Source organism: Oenanthe melanoleuca, chromosome 3 (assembly GCF_029582105.1).
Source record: "Oenanthe melanoleuca isolate GR-GAL-2019-014 chromosome 3, OMel1.0, whole genome shotgun sequence".
NCBI lineage: Eukaryota > Metazoa > Chordata > Aves > Passeriformes > Muscicapidae > Oenanthe > Oenanthe melanoleuca.
The window spans coordinates 87,825,784-87,850,013 of record NC_079336.1 but is presented as its reverse complement, the minus strand read 5'-3'; the positions used below and the strand labels follow the sequence as shown (position 1 = coordinate 87,850,013).

Here is a 24,230-nt window from a genome sequence, read left to right as displayed (position 1 = left end):
AGGGCGCCGCGCCGCGCCCGCCTCCTCTGATTGGGCGGCGCTGCTGGGGGGGCGGGGCCTCCGCGCCGCACCCGCCGCCGGTTCCCGCGGCCGCGCATGTGCGGCGCGGGCGGCAGCAATGGCGGCCACCGCCAAGTCCTTCCTGGCCGACGCGGGCTATGGCGAGCAGGAGCTGGACGCCAACTCCGCCCTCATGGAGCTGGACAAGGGTGAGCCCGCGCGGGATCGGTGCTGTCGCCGGCCTGGGGTGGGGGCTTTGCGTGGTAGCGCTTTATCCACGAGGCGGGGCTGGAGGTATCTGCAGTAATTCCTGCTGTCTCCTGTAGGCCTCAGGTCTGGCAAGCTCGGGGAGCAGTGCGAAGCCGTCGTTCGTTTTCCGAGGCTCTTCCAGAAGTACCCGTTCCCCATTCTCATCAACTCGGCTTTCCTAAAGCTGGCCGATGTTTTCAGAGTGGGGTGAGTACTGTCGGTCTGCTCCTGCCCATTCATTCAAGCCTGGTCCGTGGGAACGCGCCGTGCCTTGGAGTGTCGCTGCTTTGGAGTCCGGGATGTCGTGCTTGCCTGACAGCACCGCTGTGGTACCCAGTCTGTTGCCATCGTGCTTGATTGAAGCTTGTTTTCCACTTCTTTAATGAGCTTAAGTGGCTATAAGTGATAATCACGGTTCTTTCCCTCTGTCTTCATTTGGGTCTTCTCTCCCTGACTGGTTTAAGTTCATTGGAGTAAATTTTGCTCCATAAGCACATTCAGATCATAACTCCTAAATGGATGAGCGATCACATGTGAGAATTTAATCTCTAACAAAGCTCGAAGTATAGCTTTTTCAACTGCCTGCTGTCTAAGTGTTGTATCTAATGGAATCAAAGCTGCTTTTTAAAATCTTTCAAAAGTGTATTGTTGATGTCATGGAATCTTCACTCTTGTCTTCTGGAAGGAAAATAAATTTGCACAGCACTTGGCAGTGGTAATTAGACTTCTCTGTTTTAGTCTTGGATGTGTTTTTCCAGCAGATTTGGATCCCTATATGTGCACAAAAAAGGCATTTGCCTACACCCCTCCTCACTAGTGTCAGCAGATTCATTTCTTTGGAGTTGAGTTTTAGTTTGACACTACCTGAACCAGAAAATAAAGCATGTATAATATATTAATAGTCTTTTTTTTAATATATCAGTCTACTCGAATGTTTCTAAAGCATAGACATTTCCTTGTTTTAAATTGCTCTCAAAAGCTGTAGTTAAATAACTTAGTATTTAAAGTGCATGAATTTTGCAAAATAGCCTGACAAAGAAATGCGTGTATTTTCTAATAGGAACAACTTCCTAAGGCTGTGTGTGCTGAAAGTCACTCAGCAGAGTGAGAAGCACTTAGAGAAGATCCTGAATGTGGATGAATTTGTCAAGAGAGTTTTCTCAGTAATCCACAGCAACGATCCGGTTGCTCGGGCTATTACACTGCGGTATGTATGGCACTAATGGTCCTGGTTTACTCTAAGTCTGATTAATGGTTCTGATTTACTTCAAATCTGTAGGTAGCTATCAATGTGCTCAACTGAAATAACAAGACCAAGTGTGAGGTGTTGCATCTGAGCCAGGGAAGCCCCTGGTATCAATCCAGGCTGGGGGATAAACAGATTAAGAGCAGCCCTGCCCAGAACTTGGGGGTGCTGGTGGATGAAAAGCTGGACATGACCCAGCCATGTGCACTGGCAGCCCAGAAAGCCAAACGTGTCCTGGGCTGCACCCAGTCTGGGCAGTAGGCAAAGGACGGGGATTCTGCCTCTCTGCTCCCTCTGGTGAGACCCTCCTGCAGTGCTGTGTCCAGCTCTGGGGTCCTCAGCACAGGAGGGACATGGACCTGCTGGAGGGAGTCCAGAGGAGGCAACCAAGATGAGTAGGGGAATGAAGCACCTGTCCTGTGAGAAAATGCTGAGGGAATTGGGATTGTTCAGCCTGGAGAAGAAAAGGCTTTGGAGTGCCCTAATTTTGTACCTCAATTCAGTACCTGAAAGGATCCTACAAGAACGATGGAGGGAGACTTTTTACAAGAGTGTGTTGTGACAGGACAAGGGGGAATGGCTTCAAACTAAAGAGTAGGTTTAGTTAAGATATTGGGAAAAAAATTCTTTATTATGAGTGTCGTGGAGCACTGGAACAGGTTGCCCAGAGAAGTTATGGGTGCCTCATCCATGTAAGTGTTCAAGGCCAGGTTGGATGAAGCTTTGAGCAGCCTGGTCTAGTGGAAAGTGTCCCTGCCCATGGCAAGGGGTTTGGTCTTTGAGGTGCCTTCCAACCCAGGCCATTCTGTGACTCTATGAGTGAAATAAAGGAGGCTTTTTATACTTTGCTCATAGAGTTAAAAGCAAAGATACCTGTCTTTGGAAGGCATGAATGAGAAGGAATGGTGATAAAAAGAACTGGTTATTAACCACTTATGATGGCTAGAATTTTGTGGGTGGTCCCAGGCAAAACAGAATTTGCAGTGTTGAAACTTTGTGTACACCAGAGAAGAAAACTGAATCTGTTGTATGCATAACTCAGAGAGTAGCTATATGCAATATATCGTGTCTCCCCTAGGATACAGTTAGACCAAGTGAAAGGGCTTCCTTTTGTGGCAAAATAGCTTTTGTTAACTTGTAACCAAAACTTACCTGAGCCTTGTCCTAGCTAGAATTGCTAGTTGATCTCTGATCAGTAACTTTTAAGGAAATGCTGTTATATTACTGATTGCTTTGAACTTCTGGGAGTCAAGTGGGAAAACAAATAAAATTAATCTGTCTTCCATGTCACTATCCTGCTGGTTTGGTGTCTGTGTCACTAATGGTATCCAACATGACCCTCTTAATTGCATCTTCCAGCCCTTGTGCAGGTGAATTTGAGTGTGAAGAGAGCACTTCTCTTTCTCTCTTTACATTCTTTTTGTACCTCCATCTAGAGCTGTTACTGATTTCACTACTGGGAGATGGGAGGCATTAACAGGGCTTTGATTGATTAGGTCATATGTCCATTTCTTTTTTCTTTCAATAATAATAATCTGAGATAATGCTTTCATGCCGTGGTGTCTCAGAAATCTGTAAATACAATATGTCTGCATGTTTTCTTGTACTTCCTGTTCAGTGTTCTAATATAAGATTGCAGTTGTTGACTGGCATTGAGGTTTATCTTCACAGATTGCTACAAGTCCCAGAAATCATCTGCAAAAATACTTAAATTACTAATATATTTATAGGATACATCAAATAAAATGCTAAAATAGCTGTTGGTTCACCAGTTTCAGTTTAAAATCTTCTGTTGATTTTTTTTTTTTTTTTGTCCTCCTTGAATAGTGTCAATAAGGAAGAAAGTGTTGAAACAAAGAGCTGCTTAAACAAAACCGTCTGTGGAATTTTATTGCTAGATAACCATGTAAATATTTCCACCGAACTCTTGCTAAAATTACCATCAGTATAAATGCTACATTTATTCTTCTTTTAATTGGATTATGCTAAATATGCCTGAAAGGCATCTTTGAAATATTTTTAGCAAAGTATAAGTTGATTTGCTACTTTTTTAGCAGTTCCACTAAAAGTGTTACACTTTTTTCACTAATAACCTTATCTTACATCAGTGAAAGATGTTGGAAATAAATCATGCCATAGTGAACTCTTAATTTTAAAAGAGTTTTTGGTAAGTTTCTCACTGTGCCAATTTCATGCTAAAAGATATCAAAATGTAATTAAATTTTTATCAAACCACTGACACAACCCACATGTATTTAATTACATGCTTACTTGTAGCACTTGTTTATTTCTGTAACAGTCTTGAAAGAGCATGTATTTGTATAAACATGGCCTTTTAACTGGTCTTTTTGCATTTTTATTTGGCTTCATAATTTTTTCATGATCCCTGTTCTTCCTGATTTTGCTGTGATTTACTTCTGTAGGATGTTGGGCAGCATGGCTTCTATCATTCCAGAAAGGAAGAATGCACATCACAGTATCCGCCAGAGTTTGGATTCCCATGATAATGTGGAAGTTGAAGCTGCTATATTTGCTGCTGCCAACTTTTCTGCACAGTCTAAGTAAGAACTTTTTCTTTCTCTCTTTCTTGATATTACAGAGAATGGAAACTCCATTAACACTGACATTCAGAAACCTTACTATTTTCTGTTGTGCTGTCCTTTATAGCAAAACAATTATGTGCAATAACAATGTAAGGAAATCCAACTGCAAGTTCAGCAGATTTTTTTTTCTAAAATGGAAAGCTCATAAATATGAGATTGAGAATTGGACTAGCAGCTTTAATCATGAATTATTTTACAGAAATTATATTAGATAAACGTAGTGCTGCTTATCAGTTTTTGAAAGCTCTGATTTTCTCATTTGGTTATGCCTGTGTGCGTGGTTCTGAAAAGACTTAGGTTTTGGCAGGCACTCTTTGATGTGATTTTTAATTGTTAAAACACAGGGTCTGGTAGATCAGTTGAATTTTTTTTTTAGGTTTTAATTCCTTAATTTTTTATTTTTAATTTCTCTTGGTACTTTCTTTTCTCCACAGGGATTTTGCTGTTGGGATCTGTAATAAAATCAGTGAGATGATTCAAGGTACATGTGTATATTGAATGATAAAGAGGAAAAGCTTTAATTTCTCTGAAAATTCTTTATTACTCATATTTACGTATTAGATATCATGCTGTTGCCTCAGATGATTCCAGTTTTTAAATTAGCTGACCAGTAATCTGTCTGATTATCTTAAATCCTCCTCAAATTTAAGTTTTCAAAGCACTTGCTTGGTACAGATTAAAAGCCCATCTGTAGTGTGATGAATAAACTTCCATAGACTCTCATAGGTTGCTTCAGATGAGTTAATTTGTGTATTACCTGCAGTGAAGCAAGGAGCAGCTTTCTCAAACAACCATGAAAATGCTTGATGGTGCTGTCATTTCACACCTAGCTAGACCATGAATTATTTGAAGGCAATGCAGCTGTTTGCACAATCTGCTTTCAGCAGTGGTAGCAATCCAGACATATTCTGTGCCTCACAACTGCCAAAAAAAGGCAGCCCAAGGACTAACTCTGGCTGTGCTTCTTTCCTTATTACAGGTTTGGCCACACCTGTGGACTTGAAGCTGAAGCTGATCCCCATTCTGCAGCACATGCACCATGATGCCAGCTTGGCCTCCAGCTCCCGGCAGCTGCTGCAGCAGCTGGTGACATCCTACCCCTCCACCAAGATGGTCATTGTCACCCTGCACACTTTTACTCTGCTTGCTGCTTCTTCTTTGGTTGACATTCCCAAGCAGGTAACTCTTCCCAAGGCATGCCTTCCTCTTGTAGTACAAAGTACATTTTAAAAACACTCAGATCAAAATAAACAGTGATGGCTGTGCTGGGTAGGTTGCTCCTGTGTACTGTTGAGGAAGAATACCCTGAAAATGCTGCTGCTTTCATATTTTCTGGTTCCTTTTCTTTTTCTGGTTCCATTTCCAGGTGACTATCAAACACACCACCTTATTTACAGTTCATTACTTGTCTTTCTCTAAATCAGGGATTCCAATCAACAAGGATAGATCAGCATGCAATAAAATAAACACCCTGACTTTTTCTGAAAAGACTTCAACTTGCCTGTGGAAACCAGGCTTCAATTTGCACTTCTGTATATTGTCTTGGGTTGTGGGTGTGCCTTTTTGCCTTCATGAATATTTCAATAGTATAGAATGCATTTAAAGTGTATTTCTTGGAGAACTTTGAGGAATTTCAACCTTTTCCTTAAATTCAGGACCGTAAACCAAGTAATGGGAAAGCAGTGATGGAAAAATACAGTTCTTTTAATACTCTGATAATGAGCTTTATGGATGTGATTTATAGAGTAGATCTGGACACAGTGACACTTGAGACTCATCCAGCTAATCCTTGTAAAGGACTCATGAAAATCTATTTGCTTTCTTTTAGCCCTGTACAGCCATGCAGGGCTGGTGTCTGTGACTGTTAGATAATAGCATTGATCTGTCTGAAACTCTCTGCTGTGGCTCATTTCTGTATTTCAGATGATGCTTCTGATGATGCTGAATCTAAGTCTACTGAAACAGCATTAGAACACTTAATGTGCTGCTTTTATTATTTTTTTTTTAATGGCAGTAAACATGGAGATTTAGGCTGTATTTCTGCAGCACAATAGCCATTACTGCATAAAACTGATGTAGCCAGGGTGGGGATGGAGACTAAAACCATGACTGGCATGTTCATACTTTTTCAAATTAGTTTTGGCTCAGTGTGCTCAACATTTTATCCTGAGTGCTTTTGAAAGTACTTCCTTCTAGTAGCATCACTCTTAAACAATGAATTTATTTTCTTGCAGATCCAACTTTTGCTGCAGTACTTGAAAAACGACCCCAGGAAGGCTGTGAAGAGGCTTGCAATCCAGGATTTGAAGTTGTTGGCCAACAAGACACCACATACATGGAGCAGAGAAAATATTCAGGTCTGTATGTTTTTTAAGCTAAAGTTTATTATGAAACTTTCCAAGGGGTTGTAAGAATTCTTTTCAGAGGAGCAATTTGAGAGGTAAAGTAAGGAATAACTTGTATCTTCATATCCTTAAGTTAGGTTACTCTGCCAAGCAGACTAGCCAAGTATTAATGAGCAGTTGAAGTATGTCTTCAGTTGGATAAGTTGATGCTCAAGGATTAAAATTGAAGCATTTTTACTGAGGGAAGGCATGTGCCATGTAGGAGGCCTTTGTGCAGTGAGGAAGTAGGTTTTCCATCTGACAAACCCATTTCAGGTAAGAGACATGAGAGCTGAATGTTTACACTGCTCTTACCACACTGAGTACACACCAGTGCTCTGGAGCAAAACAGCCTCTGGGATTTGTCAAAACATGTCATCCAGGCAGGTGTACTTGAAATAACAAATGGAATTTTTATTTCATTTCTTAGAATTAATGGGGTTTTTTTAATAGTAGCCTTGTGACTCCTGTTGTATCAGTGAGAAAGTGTTTATAGTGCACCTGTGCTATTTGGGGAAACCAGTGTTAGATTGTAGATATTACTGCTGCCTTCTTTCAATCACAGTTGCATTGAATTTTTTTCTCCTTTCCCTTTTTCTGATAGAAATGACTGTGGAAAATAACTTCAGTTTAAATTATTGGGAAAGTAAATATTTCAATAACTTTATGGCACATGGTTACAGCTCTGCTTTTTCCTGGGTCATTTTTTCTTTGCTTTTGTTACTCTTGGAAGCTACTTTTGTTCTGTGCTGTTGGAGCATGAGGCAGCTGGGAGGAAAAACTATGCAGGTTTTTGTTAACTATCATGTGAGAAATAAAACATGTTCTGCTTTGTCCCAAGTTCTTGGAGATAATGATTTGGAGTGTGCAGAGCTTTTTGCTTTTGTGAACTGCTTTAATTTTCATAATGGGTTAACTCCAGAAATTTATTTCCTTTTAGGAATTTTATGGAATTATGGTATTTTTTTGCAGAGAAAATGCTACTGTATCTCATTATATTTAGTTAGTATAACGACTATATCTCAGTAAAAGTGAGAGACATTGGTAATGTGGCTTTCATGGTCATGTAGTGTTTTGAACTAAAGTGGGTGTCCTGATGGTTGAAATGCACAGGAAAAAAGTTCCACTGATCTCAGAACTAAACCAGTGTCTAGGGAAAACAAAACTAATTGTCTGAAGCCTGCTACTGCTTGCTGAATAGCATGCAGAAATAATAAGAGTTTTTCTGACTTCTGGAATAAAAAGTTGACATTTTGAGTTGGGAAGTTGTTCTCCATAGTTATTTTTATACAACAAGGACTGGAACAGACCCTCCTTTTCCCATGTCAGGGCCTGCCTTTTGTACATTTTACCAACAAACATTGGTTAGTTTCTTCAGCATTTTAAGTCTGTGTAGGTCAGTTGGAAAGTTTGGTCTGCACTGTGGACACTTCACTGATTTCTAGACACCAGCTTCAGAAACTGTTGCTGCCTAGAGCAGTCCATCCTGCTAATTCCTCTGTGCTTCTGGCAGTCTTCACAGTTACTGTTCCAGATATGCCCCGAGAGCTGATCTGATAGCACTGCAGTAAAACATCAGAGTCTTGGGAGACATTAAGACTCATTTTCTACCCCAATCATTAGATCTTCCTCTGTCTGTTGATGCCATTCTATTCAGTGGATTAGCAAAATACTAATTGGTACAAATCACAGCTACATTTAGAATTTAACCCTTACACAATGCATATACCTGATAAGAACACCATGGAGACATTTTATGTTCTATGGAACTAACTGTGTTGGGTTTTTTTTTTAAATTCTGTTACTGGCTCTTTGTCATTCAGTTTTGGCACACTTAATGCAGAATATACTTACATTTTCTATTTATGTCCCATATTACTGTCCCTCCTGTTGACTAAAAAAAGTATCTAAAATCGGTGAATGAGTAAATTGTGGGCAGTGTTGTGCATTTTAAGAGTTATTCAAATCTAAATGCGATAAGTCTCTTGATCAGATCTGACAAAAGGCACAAAAGCAAGACAGGAATTCTACAAATGAGTTAAAACATAAAATACACCTTAATTTATTTACCAAGAACCTTAACTCCTGTTGGACACTACTGCTATAGGAAATGACACTTGACACCTTGCTTTTCAGAGGCTTATATTTATATAAAACCTTGCAGATTGTTATAATGGAAAATAATCAGTATGCCTGAAACTGTCTTAAAATCTTTTATAGTATTGGATCAATGAGACCAGATAACATTTTTGCCACTGATTTTTAATTAATGAATGACTTATAATTGATGTTTTCTATCATATGGGACCCACTGTCACTTTTCTGCAAGCCACATCTTCAGTCCTTTAAACCAGATGCTGAGGAGTTTGATTTTAATACAGTATTTTCTGTGGGAAAATTTTTCATACAGATAGCTCTCAGGACTTCTCACCTCTGTTATTTTTTCCTGCTGTTTTTTAGGCACTCTGTGAATCTGCTCTTAACACTCCTTATGACAGCTTGAAAATGGGCATGTTATCTGTTCTTTCCACGTTATCAGGGACCATTGCCATTAAACAGTACTTCAGCAGTGTTCCAGGTAAGAAAACTGGATTAGGTGGTTACCTTTGGTATTTGAATAGCTTGGTTTTCTGCTAATGATCAGTTTCACCTAAACGCATTTTGTAGCATTTTCTAAAACTATTTTTGAACTTCAAAACTCTGAGAGACTATGTTCATTGTATATAAACTTAAAATGGGGCACTCTAGTCATGAATAATGATGATTTTGTTGTTTTGTGGGTACTGTGGTATATGAAAAAGATTTTTGCCTTTGGGTCTTCAGGTTGTCTTCAAGAAGTGTATTGCCTTTCAAATGGCTGACCTGCATTTTGCTTAAGGTGCTTTGAAACTATGGATTTGCCTAATTTTTGAGTAGCAGGGAGGCTTCATGATGTAAGAGTGGGCTGGCATGTTACTCTTCCATCCTTGTGGGCTTGACCTACAGCAGCACCAGCTGAACCTTTCTGCTTTGTGACAATATTCTTGAGAAATTGTAGAAAAAGACTAGACTTTTTAAAGTGATTCAAGGTATCTTGTTCTCAAATTTATGATCACATTATTTTCTTTTTTTCTTCTTGAAAGCCAGACTGCCCTAATGAGTGTTAGGGGCTGCAGAAATAGAAAAAAAATAGTACCTCCTCTTCAGTCATTCTGGCATGGCTTAATAATTAATAGACTCACTAGCTTTTTTTAATCAGACATAATATTTCTTAAGGCAATATTTCTCCAAGTCCTGAAACATCAGCCTTTAGGTCCAAATGTTCTTTCTCATGTGTCTAACTTTTGTTCAAGAATGAGTGAGTCTCTGGTTTTGTCTGAAGAGAGAAAAATATTTTCATCCTATTGTTTAAATACAAGAAAAAACCCTAAATCAATATAATTGTTTTGCAGAAATGTACTTAAAGATCTGTGGTATCTTTATGGACTGTGCAGTTTTATGTTCCATTTGCCTTAACTTTTATTTAGGAGCAGCAACTACAACTGCAAGGTCATTTGATTTGGTAAAACTAGCACAGGAGTGCTGTTACCATAATAACCGTGGCATTGCAGCCCATGGAGTGAGAATTCTGACCAATATATCAGCCTCTTGCCAGGAAAAAGGTGAGGGGAAACAAGGGCAGGGAAGTGGCTCTGTTTACAGTCAGGCTTATGCACTTAACACGTATTAACTCGTCCTGTCTGTGAACCTGGCTGTAAATCTGTCTGATCCCTCATGCTGGTCAGGGAGATTGGGGACTGTAGTCTAGCAGGGAATACTCTGTATGGTGTTATGAATGGTTGGGATGGTTCCATTTTTGTCTCATTTAGAGAAAATTACCGTGTGCAATAGAACTCGAGCTAAATGAATGCTTGTTTTACCTTTGCTGTAAGACTAGTGAATTGTTGGTCAACCTTTGAAAGCCCTTTGCACAAAGTCTGTTGCAAAATAATAACAGGGCATTTAGAAGTCTTAGCTCTATAAATCTAGAAGATTTATGCATGCTTTGCAAGTGTCAGTGTGGCTGCTGAATAGTTACCCAAGACACAGAATGGCAGGTCAGAGAACAAACTAACTCTTTTTCTTTTTGTAGATCTTCTGCCTTTGGAGCAAGATGCAGTTTTTGGCTTAGAAGCTCTTCTTGTTCTCTGTAGTCAAGATGACACCCCAGGAGCTCAGGCAACCTTAAAGGTGACATTCCTGTTGTTTTCCCCTTCACAGCTGTAAGCTATAACAGCTTGTATAACAGAGTGGCTGGTGTGCACCAGATCCCTTCTGGTGGAAGCATAACAGACTGCAGGGAAAAGAAGATTTTTCTGGTTTGCCCATAATCAGAGTTCAGAGCAGTAGAGAAGCTGAGCATAGCTATAGTACAACTGCTCTCTGCTCTAGGATAAGAGGATTGTTGCAGGTGGCAGAGTGCATTCCTCTCAGAGGAGCAGCTGTAATGAAACATGAACATTGGATGGAGGTGTCTCTGGAGGACAAAGAGAATCTTGGAGAGAGCTTGCTTTTTGGAGATGGAGATGCAGCATACATGACCACAACATTTATAAAAATGATTATTCTTATTTTCCTATTTCAGAAACTATCAGTAATTTTACTTTAAAGGCTGGTGGTGTTTGATACTACTGAATTTCTTGAATTTGTGATGTGTTTTGGTAGCTTGGGGAAAAAGGCTTGGGCTCTTAGAAAAATCTCATCTTCTGTAGAATACATAGTTCTGAAATTACCAGATCTGTGTTTCTGCAGTCCTGCTTTGAGCTCAGTCAGTGTGCCTGGCTCTTTTGGTTTTGAAGACATTGTGCTGATGGTTCCTGTGGATTGTGTGGGTTGCAGATCACACTGACTTGCATGGTGAAGCTGGTGAAGTGCCGCCCTCACCTGAGCCAGTCCGTGGTGGAATCCCTGCTGGCGCAGCTGCACAGTGCCCAGGACAATGCCAGGATCCTCATGTGCCACTGCCTGGCAGCCATTGCCATGCAGCTGCCTGTCTTGGCAGATGGGATGCTAGGAGACCTGATGGACCTCTATAAATTAATTGGACAATCTGCCACAGATAAAAAGCAGGAACTCCTGGTAAGACTTCCCGTGATGGATGAAGTCTGTGTATTTAGTGAATGGATTGTATTTTAAAAGGCAGCTAAGATATTTGTTAGGTGTCCATGTTGATGTGCCAGTCTGTAGCCACTATTTTCAATTTTGTTCTGACTTCTGACTCTATATGTCAGTGTTCAGTGTAGAAATATCTCCTAGATGATACTATGTAGTGCATTCCATTAGATTTTCCAGCAGATGGCACTGCTTAGGCAAAGCTGGCTATTGAAATTATTGGGGTATCTCTAAAGTAGTGGTTAAAGGCCAAATGGCAGCTAGCTCCATATATATAGGGTGCTCTGAGGCAAGTGGCTTAATATCTGTAAGAGAGATAAATCCTTTCACATCTACTTGGAAAAGAATTTGAATTTTAAAAAAGAATTAGAAGCTTTCTGTTAATTTATTTGGAGCATTTGAAATATTTTAGTTAAAAGGCAGAATAGAGATTCTTTAAATGACAGTTACTTTTATCTACAAGAAATACTTGGATTGCTGTAACTATTTAAAAGATATTTGAGAAGTTTCACAGTTAAAATATATATATGTAATCTTCTATGTAGTTTTGAGCCCAAAATAAAACAGGATTATTTTTTTTTCTTTAGTTACTGAAATAAAACTTTCTTCCCCATTCCTCCACTCTCTACTAGGTTTCTCTTGCCACAGTGATATTTGTTTCCAGTCAGAAAGCTTTGTCCACAGAAATCAAAACTGTTATCAAACAGCAGCTTGAGAATGCCTCCAATGGATGGACAGCCTACAGGATAGCCAGGCAGGCTTCCAGGATGGTAAGTGAAAATACCTGGAGAAAAATGGTTTGCTGTGATTGAAGGAATGCCAGGGATTTCTTTGAACTGGATAAGGGAGTAAGGAAGATTGTAGAACATGGGGGGAGAAAAAGAATCACTTTCCCTGCTAATTCCTGGGAATGCAGATTCAGATATATATCATTTGGGATACTCATCCCATCAAAATGTTTTTCTCCCTTGTGCTTTTGAAGTATTTGAGAAGGAAGTAAGTGGTGTCCTGGCACTTCCTTGAGCACATCTTTATTGTCTGACTGCTCTTCAGAATGTGAAGGTCATCCTGATGTATGGTTCTCTTTCTTCAGTGTGAAGAAAGGAAGAAAAATGTACTGTTCCCCTTTTCCCTTCAGTAAATTCACAGTTGGGGTTAGAAACCCTAGTATGAGATGATGAGGTAAATTCCCGTGGTTTTTTTCTCATCTTTTTGAATTATTTTGTATAAATAATTGCAATACTTTTTTACAGGCTGATATTTTTATAAAGTAAGCACTTGTGCTTTTATTTATTGTTAGGATTGCCACAATCAAATAATTGGAAAAAGTTTCACTGTTTCTGTTTTTAAGCTGTGAGTCATTCTGGAGATGTTCCTCTTTCCTGATTTGTGTAAGCTTTGTAGAAATCCCCAGCCTCCTTTCACATCCCCTTTCAGAAACATTCTTGTCATTACAGGGCAACCATGACATGGCCAGAGAACTGTACCAGAGCCTGCTGACCCAAGTGGCTTCAGAGCACTTCTACTTCTGGCTGAACAGCCTGAAGGAGTTCTCCCATGCAGAGCAGTGCCTGACAGGCCTGCAGGAGGACAACTACAGCTCCGCGCTCTCCTGCATTGCCGAAGCCTTAAAATCCTACCACAAGGGAATAGCATCACTGACGGTCAGCACACAGCTCCAGGGGTGATGTTTCTGGGGGCTGCAGCATGGCTTCTTGTGTTCTGTTCTTAGCTCTCTGAAAAGTTCTGAAGTATGTCTGGCATCTGCCAGGCTCTGTTTGCTTCTCCTGTGCAGGCATCTCAGTTGTAACACACCGCATCTTGAGAGAAAAGATCCTGTAACTCAGCCAAGTGTGATTAGCTAGATTTCTCTTTGCTTTTTCTTCTCTCTCCACCCCTCATTTCCTGACTTGAGCAGATCATATGAAATGTGACAGATCTTGTTTAATTAAAGTTACAGTACTTACAATTTTCCACTCCTTGCTTTGGGTGAATAAAAGCTATTGTAATAGTTAAGCCTGGGAATTGGCCTGAATTGGCTTAAATTGGCTGCTGTCTTCTTGAAACATAGAGAAGGATTCAATGGTCTTCCTCCCTCCTGCTGAGTTCATGTTGCCTTCTATTTGACAATGTGATCTCATGGAATCCAAACAGCAAGCTAGTAAGAAGAGGGAAGGCATTCAGTTTCATCAAATCCAACCTGCTTTTATGCAAATACTTTCTGCTTCTCTGAAATTGTAAAAATGCCAAGAAGCTGTGTGATGTCTGTGAACATAAACAAAAAAAAAGCATTAATAATTAGGGACCTTCAGTTCCTACTGTAAAGTTGCTTCTTAAGCAAAGATGATCCAGCCTCACACAAAAATTTCTTTCATATTTTAGTTTCTGTGAAAAAAGCTTTACATATAGTTTTCTGTATGCCTTTTCAGTAAAGCTGCTTTGTTCTTTTAGTTACTGGACAGTTAGGGTCAAGACAATTCAGATATTAGCATTTAATAAAGTTCAGATACTACTATTTATTAATAAAATGTCCCTGAATAAGCTGAAATGACATAAATTTCTACTTTTGTCCTCTGAAAGAACCATCTTTCCTGAAGTGTTTGTCTTGAACTGTTGGCTGAGTGAATAAGGCTTTTAATTCAACACTTCAAGATTTCTCCAACATCGAGAAGACACTGAGAGGAGGACCTCATCTAATTAGGTGTTAATATTTAATATAGGCAGGAAAATAACTTGCTTAAGTAGGCCATACTGTAATCCAGTAATTTAATTACCCCTTTTGTGGAGTTTGGAGGTTTTTTTCTGTTGAAGGATTCCTGTCTTCTTCTCTTCTGCTGATTTAAGTTCCTGTTGGACATAGTGCTTTTTTGGATGCAGTGCCCTCCTTATGAATGATTCTCGTCCAGAGGAGTAAGTACAGGTTGTGTAGGTTAGAGGGGAGGAAACTGGGTTTTACTGCTGCTTGTTGCTGACTTGTTGCATCACTCTGGACAATTTCCTAGTCATGCTGGAGTGTATCAGCTGTAAAAGGAGCCACTCACTGCTTGTCTATAGAACTCAGCCTCTCCAAGGGGAGCAAAGTGTCATGAAATGCATGTTACAGCCTTGCTGCTGAAGGCTTTTGCTCTCTTCTTTCTGACTTGAGCTTTCCTGTTGCTGCTGTTTCAGTGCAGAGCATGACTCAGCACTGCTGGTACCACAGACCAGTGGTGCATGTGATGAGCCTTGTGTAGCTGCTCCACTTTGTAGCTGCAAAACAGTGTCAGTAAATCTCTTGCAGATGTTCAGCCAGCCCAGTTTAGCAACGATGAAATATTCAGATGGCGCCTTGTCGGAAAATTTCTCAATTCCTCCTTGATATGCATAAAACTGTCTTGTACTGCAGAGTGTTCTTTCATGGGAGTTAGTGCACTTGAATCCCTCTGCTTTTTGGATAAGAGATTCTCCCTGTGGGAAAACAGGGACTTGTCAGGAAGCATATTGACCACAGTCCCCATCTGTCTTGCTGTGTGCTTGGTTGTAGAGTTAGCAAAGGTTTTGAATAGGTCCTGCTCTTTCTGGCACAGATCATGTGCCTCATTGGAAGCACTGGGTTTATTTTTCACTACTGGTAATCTAAAGAAGATACAAAACTTGAACAAATCACTTACACAGCCATAGGTTAAGTAGCACCAATTCCAAATATGTCAATAGCAAGTGGTGGTGTTCAGAGAACTTGGCTGAACCAAAAAATATTTCTGTCACTTCCAAAAAGAATTGTAACTCATTTATTTGCCATGACAGATAAGGTAAATTGCAGTATTAATGAGACAAGCTTGTATTTCCACAATCAAGTCCAATTTGTGCAACTAAAAATGTCTAGATTTTCTGGTATGATTACTCTGCTCTTTAAAAGCATGTAGTCTCTGTACAGTAATTACAGTGCAGTGTAGCCCTCTTCCACAGAGGGTTTTCTGAAACTATCCTTGCAAAAGAAACTGAACAATTCCAGTTAAAAAGGGATTTTTTTTGTACCCTTGGAGAAGGAAAATCAAAGTGATAGATAAGAGAGACCTGATGGTTTAAATATGAAATAGTTTTATTATTTCAGTTGAAATCTAGTTCAGTAGTTTAAACTGGTTGCAATGGGCTGATGTTTCCTCACTTTAGTCAATAGTTGGCCAATTCTCAGATGATGTGATGCTTTGTGAGAAACCACTCAGCTGGTTTCCTGCCAGCAAAGAAATGGTTGTAAGTTAGGTTTTGGGATAGATTATAACTTCTTGTTTTGAGAAATGACCTGGTGAGGAATAAGAAGCTATGGGGAAGATAGGTATGAGTCTAAGAAAAAGTACCAATGCTGCTTTATTTTTGGAGAGGGGTTGTTCTTTTCAAAATCCAACAGTTTAAGAAAAATAAGTAATGGATTTTTGCTTAACAAGTACATCAAACCTTTAGTACTGCAGTTCACCCCCTCCTGGATGTCCTAAGCTGTCACAGATACTCTACAAGTTCTTAGGGAGCAAAGCTTCATAGAACTGTATTTTCTGAACAACAGCAGCTTGTCTACCCTCCTGGAATTCTGTTGTTTAGAGACACTAGACCGTGTCTCTTGCCTTCATCAAATGCAAGGTTCAGTGCCTTCATAGTGTTCCCATCCATTTCACAGTTCCAAAAAAATCACTCCTTCCTCTAGTTGTGGGTAACTTCAGCCAGTTCTTTCTCTTCTGGTTGATGAAGAGAATTACTTTTTCAGTCCTTGTGTTTCTTGTTTGCCATCTAATTCAGTGTACTTTTTCTTATGGTAAAGACTATCTGGCCTAATGTCATTTGAAGCCTAGCCCTTGGAAGGGTTGTCTTGGGAAAAAGAGGAAATAGGTGCCCTAACAGTATTTTAACAGCTTAAGTGACATTGTTACAAGGGTGACATGCTTGGAATATGACTTAGTAATTATGTAACTTCTATGTCATTTATATTTAGTATGATTGAAATTGTGCAAGCCTGTTAAATGTAGTTTGAAAAAAACAGCTTTTAGAATTGAACTTAAGGATTCAGTTTTCTGATGAGACTGTTCAGTGGCACTGCAGTGTAATTTTATCATTTTTGCTTCTGACCTAATTTGCCAACATTCCTATTACTGTGTTTCAGGCTGCTAGTACACCACTTAATCCTCTGAGCTTTCAGTGTGGATTTGTGAAACTCAGGATTGACCTTCTGCAAGCTTTTTCTCAACTTATTTGTACCTGCAACAGCCTAAAAACAAGTCCACCCCCAGCTATTGCCACAACTATTGCTATGACATCAGGAAATGATCTCCAGAGGTGTGGACGCATCTCCAACCAGGCATGTGCTCCCGTTCCACTCTTGTGCAGTTATGTTTGTGACTCTGCTATGAATTTTGCTTCTCAGCAAAAATATCTGACATTAAAAGTACTTCTGAAGTGGGTTTTGTTGAATCATGGACTTTGGTTTTCACTTGTAGCTCTGAAAACAGCTGCCTGTAGCAGGCCGTGTTTTGAAGCTGAGTGTGCATGTGTGTTTTCTCCTCTGGTCATGCACATCTTCCAAGGATATGCACGTAGCAAGTCCCTTGGTACACTCAAACTTGCAGCAAGGCTTTTCACACCTTGCTTTGAAACAGCTCAGACACTGAGTCCACTAAGGAAGAATATATATATACCTGAGGATGATTCTGCAGCTGCTTTTGCTGAGAGCTGCTGACTGCCTTGGTACTGTACAAAGCACCAAGGAGGTTTGCTTCTAAATCCATGTAGTCTGCCAGAAGGAACCAGTGGGTGATGATTGAAAAGACAGAGCAGTTTGATTTACTGTAGGGCATGGAGGAGGTTGTTGATGGAGTTTTTTTCTTTTGCTTTGTTTTTAACCCAAGGAGATTTTGTTGGTGCAGGAAAAATACCTGTTTAATGTGTGGATAACAGTATGCCACTTTGGTAATCTTTCTCTGAGTGAGGAAGCAAGAGCTTTATAAATTTTTCTCCAATATGCCACCTTATTCCTTCAGTGTTGTATGTTACAGTGTAGTGGTTTTCTGGATGTGTGGGGTTTTGTTTGTTTTACTTTGCTTTGTGTTTTTGCTTAGTAACATTGTCTCTGCAGATGAAACACTCAATGGAGGAATTCCGAAACCTGGCTACACGGTATGGAGATCTGTATCAGTCATCTTTTGATGCAGACTCAGCAACTCTAAGGAATGTAGAACTGTATCCTTTAAAAATCCTAGAGTTTGTCCACTTCTCATGTGGGCAGCATGGGAAGCATACGAATCCTCTTTTCTGTGAAGACTGCCATGAAGTAATTTTGGAAGTTAATAACATAAAAATTAGTTGTCAATTGCTTAAAACCTATTTGAAAATAAATATTACCATATCATTGTTTGGAAATACTTGATAAACAACTTACGACACAAACATTGGAGCAGCATATAACTTGGTATTTTCACAGTTCTTGCTCTTTGTTCAATAAATGAGTAATGACTGTTGATTACTTCACAGAAGCAAGGAAAAGTGCCACTGAATACACTGCATTTCTTGCTTTAGGTGCCAACTTTGAAAGTCTTGTAACTCCTTAGTATTAATATCAGACAACAGCAGAGCTGCCTGTTGATTTCTCATGCAATAGAAGCTCTGATTTTGGATCCAGAATCTGCAAGGTAGGTTTGATGGTTAACTGCATACTCCTTTTCTGCTTATTAATAAATCCTTGGAGCTTTAAACCTAGGAATTCAAGGACTGTTCAAAAAGTTTCTCAGAAGACCTTTCTAATTATATTCTGGGCAGGCTTGAGGATCTGTTGCTGCTATGCTGTACCTGGCAGATTGGGGACTCTCTTTTGGGTTCTGCATTTCATACTGATTTTGGTCTTGAGAGCACTTTACTGGACTTATCTTAAATATAGCCTTGAACTTTTAAGCTCTCCTTTAGCCACTTATTTTAATTTGTGTCATTGTGTGTTAGATCCCATACCTGTTGTTTGCACTTATAAGTGCACCTTAGCTTCCTTCGGAGTTGTGAAAATACATGCACTAAATTAGTTCAAATTTTTAATATAAAGCCATCACCTCTGGCTCTTTCTCTAGCAGTGAACTTAAATCCACTAGAAAACAGTGTTGAAGTACTGATGAATTGAATCACTGTTTAAAACTCCCAGGCTGACATTAAATGGAAAATACTGTGGATAAAATCTCTCAATGATTTTATAACTGATAATAAAAGTGAACATCCTAAGTGACTGTAGTACTTATTATGAATTAAGCATTGCTTAGAAGGTGTATTAGTCAAATTTGTATGAAGCTGGGTGTCTATTCTGTTCAAAGGAGGAGATTATAAACTTCAAGATTTAGTTTTAATCCTGACTGGCATTCTTACTTTGTGTTGTGAAATTTTCACTACTGTTATAAACTCTGCAGGGTTAAATAAAGGCCAGGGGAAGTAAGTGTGCTGAGTGTGTTAGACCTGTCACTGCTTCAGCTGAGAGGGTGGGGACAAGAAGTGGTGAGTAAGCGGTAGTTAAGAAAGATTTAAATGTAAAGGGCAAGTATAATAGTGGAAAAATAATTTTTAAAACAGAGTAAGCAGTTTGAAAGACATTTCTTAATGGATTTCATGTTGTAATGTCTTGTCATGTCTGTTTGGTCATGTGTCTTCCAGGTTACAATGAAGAAAGTTAGACATAATGAAAAGTTTTGGTTTTTTTTTAGTTTCCAGGAATATAGCTCAAATGGAACAGCTCATGTTGAAAGTGAATATGAAAGAAGAATGATGTCTGTGTTTAATCACGTACTAGAGGAAGTGGAATCCCTCAACAGGAAGTATGCTCCTGTGTCTTACTTGGCAAGTAACAGTTTTAAATGTATATTGTGTAGAGAAAGGGTCCAAAACCCCAGAACTCCATGTATCTGTGGTTGGCAAGATACTGGGAAGCATTCTCAGTTTCTTAACATTACTGATACAAATGGTCTCTACAGAGACACACTTGTTTAAAAATACTTCAAGAACCATTTTGCTAAAACATCTTAGTGGTAACCTTAGTGGTCTGATTAAAAATAAATCTTTTTAAAATTCCCATTGTAAGAGCACAGCAGATGCTGATAAGGTAACTACAAGTACTGTCAGTCTCTGTCAGACTCCTCACCACACTCACATGCAAACACATTCTCCTCATATTCTTGCTGAGAAGGAATTCTCCTGCTCCCACACAGCAGCCCAGCTTTGGTCCCTGAGCACTGTGCTGTGTGAGTGCAGCATTTCTCTTATCAGTGCAGGTCATCAGAGAGCACAGCCTGCAGTGTGCTCAGTGCAAACAGTGAGCTGATAACACTCTCCTTTACAGGGCTGCTGGCTTTGGCTCTTACTGCTCATGAACATCATAAAGCTGGAGTGCATGGTAGTGGGAACAAAGTAGTTTGTTTGTCATGGCTGGCATCTATTTGCCCTGTTTCTAAATCCAACAGTCCTTACCAATTCCAAATAGAATCAAAGAGTAAATCATGTAAACCACAGCAAAGGTAAACCCTGTAAACTTAATTGGTGACTTCAGTGGCACTGCTTGTGTTCATTTGAGCCAGAGGCATGGTGCAGCAGGAAAAGGAGTAGACAAGAGGCTTAAAACTCAATTATTGCATTAAGTTGTGATAGATGCCAGTCTTTTTGCTTGGAGGGGAGTTGTTTTTTGAGAGTTTTTGTGTATGAGTGTTTCAAGCAGATCCTGCTCTGCCAATTCTAACACTAAGATTGGAAGGATTTGTATTTTTCTTTTGCTTGGCCTCCTTGTTTTTTCCAGAGCAGAACACCTCCTTCAGTAAGGGGCATAACATAAACAGAGAGGCTAAATGTAGTCACTGTCATTTTAGTGGCTGTAATTCTGACTGTATTAATATATATTTTTGAACTTAAAGTGGAAATTCCTGCTGTTTCAGTACCTCACCTCAAGTACATGTCTCTTTCCTGTGTCACGTATAATATTTTTTCTCAGTTGTTTTGGCTCTTGTTTCTTGCAGCATACAGCCTGTCTGTGCAATGCTGTCATTGCCTTATTGAAGGTGCCCCTTTCATTTCAAAGGTACTTCTTCCAAAAGTTGCAGTCTACAAGTATTAAGGTAAGTACTGCTCAAATATGGCCTCAAATTTCTCTTTAGAAACACTTTACTTCATGAGAAAAGTACTCCTATGCTTTGCCTGTATTGAAGGCATAAAGCTTAAGGAGTTTTAGTGAAGATACATAACTGCAAACAGCATTGGGGTTAATATGTTAGGAGTAACTTGACTAGCAAGTATGTATGGTTGTTCAGAACCACTAGACTGTCACTTAAGCAAGTGTAATTCAGTTCTTTGATTGCTAAGCCTTAAAGACAAAATGTAGCTGGAATTTTTGTAGATACTGAGTCTGCAAAGCTAAATAATTCTGGTCCTGGGAGGGCAGCTTTTATAGATTCGTATTGTTTCTTTTTCCTTATCCTTTAAAAAGCAGTGTTCACTATCTTTGAAGAAAATTGTCCTATATATCAGCTCACTGACTAAGAATGACTATATATTACTATGGTCATGTTTGGTTTTTTTATGTTTTACTCAAGTGCTCCTTTTTTCTGGTAAAAGTGGAAGCCTTAAGTTTTTAAATATTTATTCTTCTTGCATTTTACTTCTTTGTTCAACTTAATATACTTGTGGTTATTCTATGGAAGATTTTTTTCCACATCTTTTGAAGAAATTAAGTAAATGAAACTGATACAAAGATAATATCTGGTATTGCTGATGGTTTTTATTAATTAATATAGTAATGAGTCTGATAATGTATATGTTCCCATTTGCTGGTTTTCCTACCCAACCTCTCTTTGGAAATTTTTCTATAAGAAGGTGTCCTCGTTTCATCCTTGAATTTTGCTTTTCTGGAGGCTTATAATTCCATTTTGATCTGTTTACTTGTGTTCCAGCTTGCTCTATCCCCATCTCCAAGGAACCCAGCAGAGCCTATAGCAGTACAGAACAACCAGCAGCTGGCCCTCAAGGTGGAAGGAGTGGTTCAGCACGGATCTAAACCGGGCCTTTTCCGGAAAATCCAATCTGTCTGTCTCAATGTCTCTTCAGTGCTGCAGAGCAAATCTGGACAAGACTATAAGGTGTGGATAGAACAGAGCCAGGAGGCTCTTAACCTTTTGTGCTGTGTTTTGCTGTTCTTTTGTTTGACTCTGGCTAGCAGAATTTCCACTATGAGATAAATGGGTGGTTTTGTAATCCTTTCACTCCTGCCAGTTGACATTCAGGCACTGACCAGAGCCAAGCATAACTTGTGGAGGGCATCTGGGATTTTTAAGTCTGGAGTATGTCAATACCTTTTTGTAACAGCTCTTCTTCCAAACAAAGAGGCTTTGGGATGCTCAGAACAAGTCATTAGGAATCTGCCTGAGATGAGGAAAACTCAGCCTAGTTTTACATTATATGAAACTCCACAGAGAAAAAAACAAACAAGCCAGGAGTAAGATTATTCTCTGCCATATAGTTTCTATAATTTTTTACAGTTATTTTCAGGTTCTTTTGTTTTGTTTGTGGAAATTGTGGGGACAGACTGTCAAAATCAAATAGCATCTGAGAAAACACATATTAAACTTAAGTCAACAGTTTTATCAAAGATTGCATGCCTGAGGTTTAGGTTCTGCTAACAGATACTTAGTGAAAGGCCTGTTTTGGTGGGTTTTGGGTTTGGGTTTTTGTTAGTTTTGTTGTTTGGAGTTTTTTGAGGGGGAATAGGAGAAAGTCAATGGCTTGTAAAAGCACAAGACTAGGAAGAGTGAGATGTTTGACTCTGTGGAAAAGTAGAACCTTGGGTAGAAGAAGACTTGTTAGCTTGTCAAGCTGCCTCAATTATGCACATGTATTGGTTTAGGAAAATTGAGGACAGATTTTTCCTTTTTCTCCCTTCTCCCTCAAGTGGAGAACTGAAAACTTATTTTTGGTAGGTTTATGTAAAATGGTGTTTTAACCTCCCATCTGTGTTTTCAGATTCCTATTGACAGCATGACCAATGAAATGGAGCAGAGGGTGGAACCACACAACGACTACTTCAGCACTCAGTTCCTGTTAAACTTTGTGATCCTTGGCACCCACAACATCACCGTGGAGTCCTCTGTGATAGACTCAAATGGTATTGTCTGGAAAACTGGGCCTAAAACAACAATTTTTGTGAAGTCTCTGGAGGACCCGTACTCTCAGCAGGTTCGCCTCCAGCAGCAGCAAGGCCAGCCTCCATCCCAGCAGCAGCAGCAGAGAACTGCCTACTCACGCTTTTGACTCCCAGGAGTGACTCTGTCCTGGTCAACTGGTGTTAAAGCTTTTCTTGGACACTTTTTTTTTTGTATTTTTAAAAGACTTTTTATTGTATCCTTCTCATAGAAAGTCTCAGATGCTGTTTTGTTGCTTTTTAAATTATCTGGGGTAAATTTGAACTTGATTCAGCAGAGGCAGCTGTTAAAATTCAGAGTTGTGCTCTTACTATAAGAACTTCTACCTGATCTCTAACTTCTGTTTACAGCCCTGTTCCAGCAGGCTCCACAAACTACAATAGCAGGGGACACTAAGAGTTTGTTGGCTCGTACTTTCCATGCAGTTGTTTTTTGAAGCACATAGGTTCTAATGTCAGGCTTACAGGACACTGGGAAACACTTCACTTTGGCTGGTTGTACAGAAATGAGTGTCATGCCAAGTGTGTATCTTTTAATGTGAAGGAATTGGCAGGAATATCCAGAGATTATTTTTCTGACACTTTAATAGCAAGTTCCAGTATTTGGCTGGTACATGTATGTTATTAAAATTCATCAGCACTACTTAATGCATGCAGCTGAAAGAAAAAAACTTCACTTGTGATACCAAGTCACTGCAGAGGAAGGAGAATGCTTGAGGGGTTGATATCTGGGGATTCTTGCAAGGGAGCAGAGTTTTGCAGGTGGGAATATCACTGTCTTAGATGGTATGGAAGATATTACCATGTTGTTTTAAAATTTTCACGCATCTGTATTTCTGAAGCCTTTAGGTTTGTTGGGGGGTTTTATTTGCTTTTTTTAAGGGGAAATTAAAATGAATGACAGCTTGCAAGTTAACGGCTTTGTTTTTTAAAATACCAAAACTTTGTAAACTTATGTATTCTTTGACCAACTTGCTAAGCTTAATTGTTAATTTTACAAGATAACTTGAAATAGAAATTTGCCAATTGTAGAATTTTGGAAATATACTGCTTTGTATATAATTTTCACACTTCCTTTTTGATAGAAAAGGCTGAACTGTATCCAGACTCACAGGCAGTAGATCACATAACATGACCTTCACCTGGTGTTCATAAATAGTCTCTGCTTATCACTCTGTAGGAAAGTAGGACCCACTTGAGTGAGGGGGAGGAAGGATGGCACTTCTTGCATACTTCAGTTTGTTAATCCCTCTCAATGGAGCAGAATTTTTGTATTGTTATCTTCTCAGCAAATTCCCATTATACTGTTATTTCTTCAATCTGATTTCATTTTAGAACTGAGTGGAGTTTACAGATTTTGCTTGCTTCAAGTACAGCAAATATGATAATGAATTGATGTAACTGAGGCTTCTTTTGCATAGCAGGATGAAGAATTTTTTGCTGTGTTT

At 39.3% G+C, this 24,230-nt stretch overlaps 1 protein-coding gene across 1 annotated transcript; it reads left to right on the top strand.

Moving 5' to 3' along the window:
• Positions 1-92: 92 nt before the first annotated feature.
• Positions 93-23,698, top strand: INTS7 (integrator complex subunit 7). The gene is made up of 20 exons (XM_056486461.1): positions 93-209; positions 327-456; positions 1,310-1,456; positions 3,919-4,056; positions 4,533-4,579; positions 5,078-5,277; positions 6,333-6,455; positions 8,943-9,060; positions 9,989-10,123; positions 10,594-10,691; positions 11,340-11,579; positions 12,245-12,382; positions 13,070-13,276; positions 16,741-16,935; positions 17,710-17,813; positions 18,194-18,262; positions 19,310-19,442; positions 20,609-20,707; positions 21,539-21,724; positions 22,605-23,698. The coding sequence occupies exons 1-20, from the start codon at positions 119-121 to the stop codon at positions 22,890-22,892; spliced, it is 2,886 nt and encodes a 961-aa protein (XP_056342436.1). The 5' UTR covers positions 93-118; the 3' UTR covers positions 22,893-23,698.
• Positions 23,699-24,230: the final 532 nt, after the last annotated feature.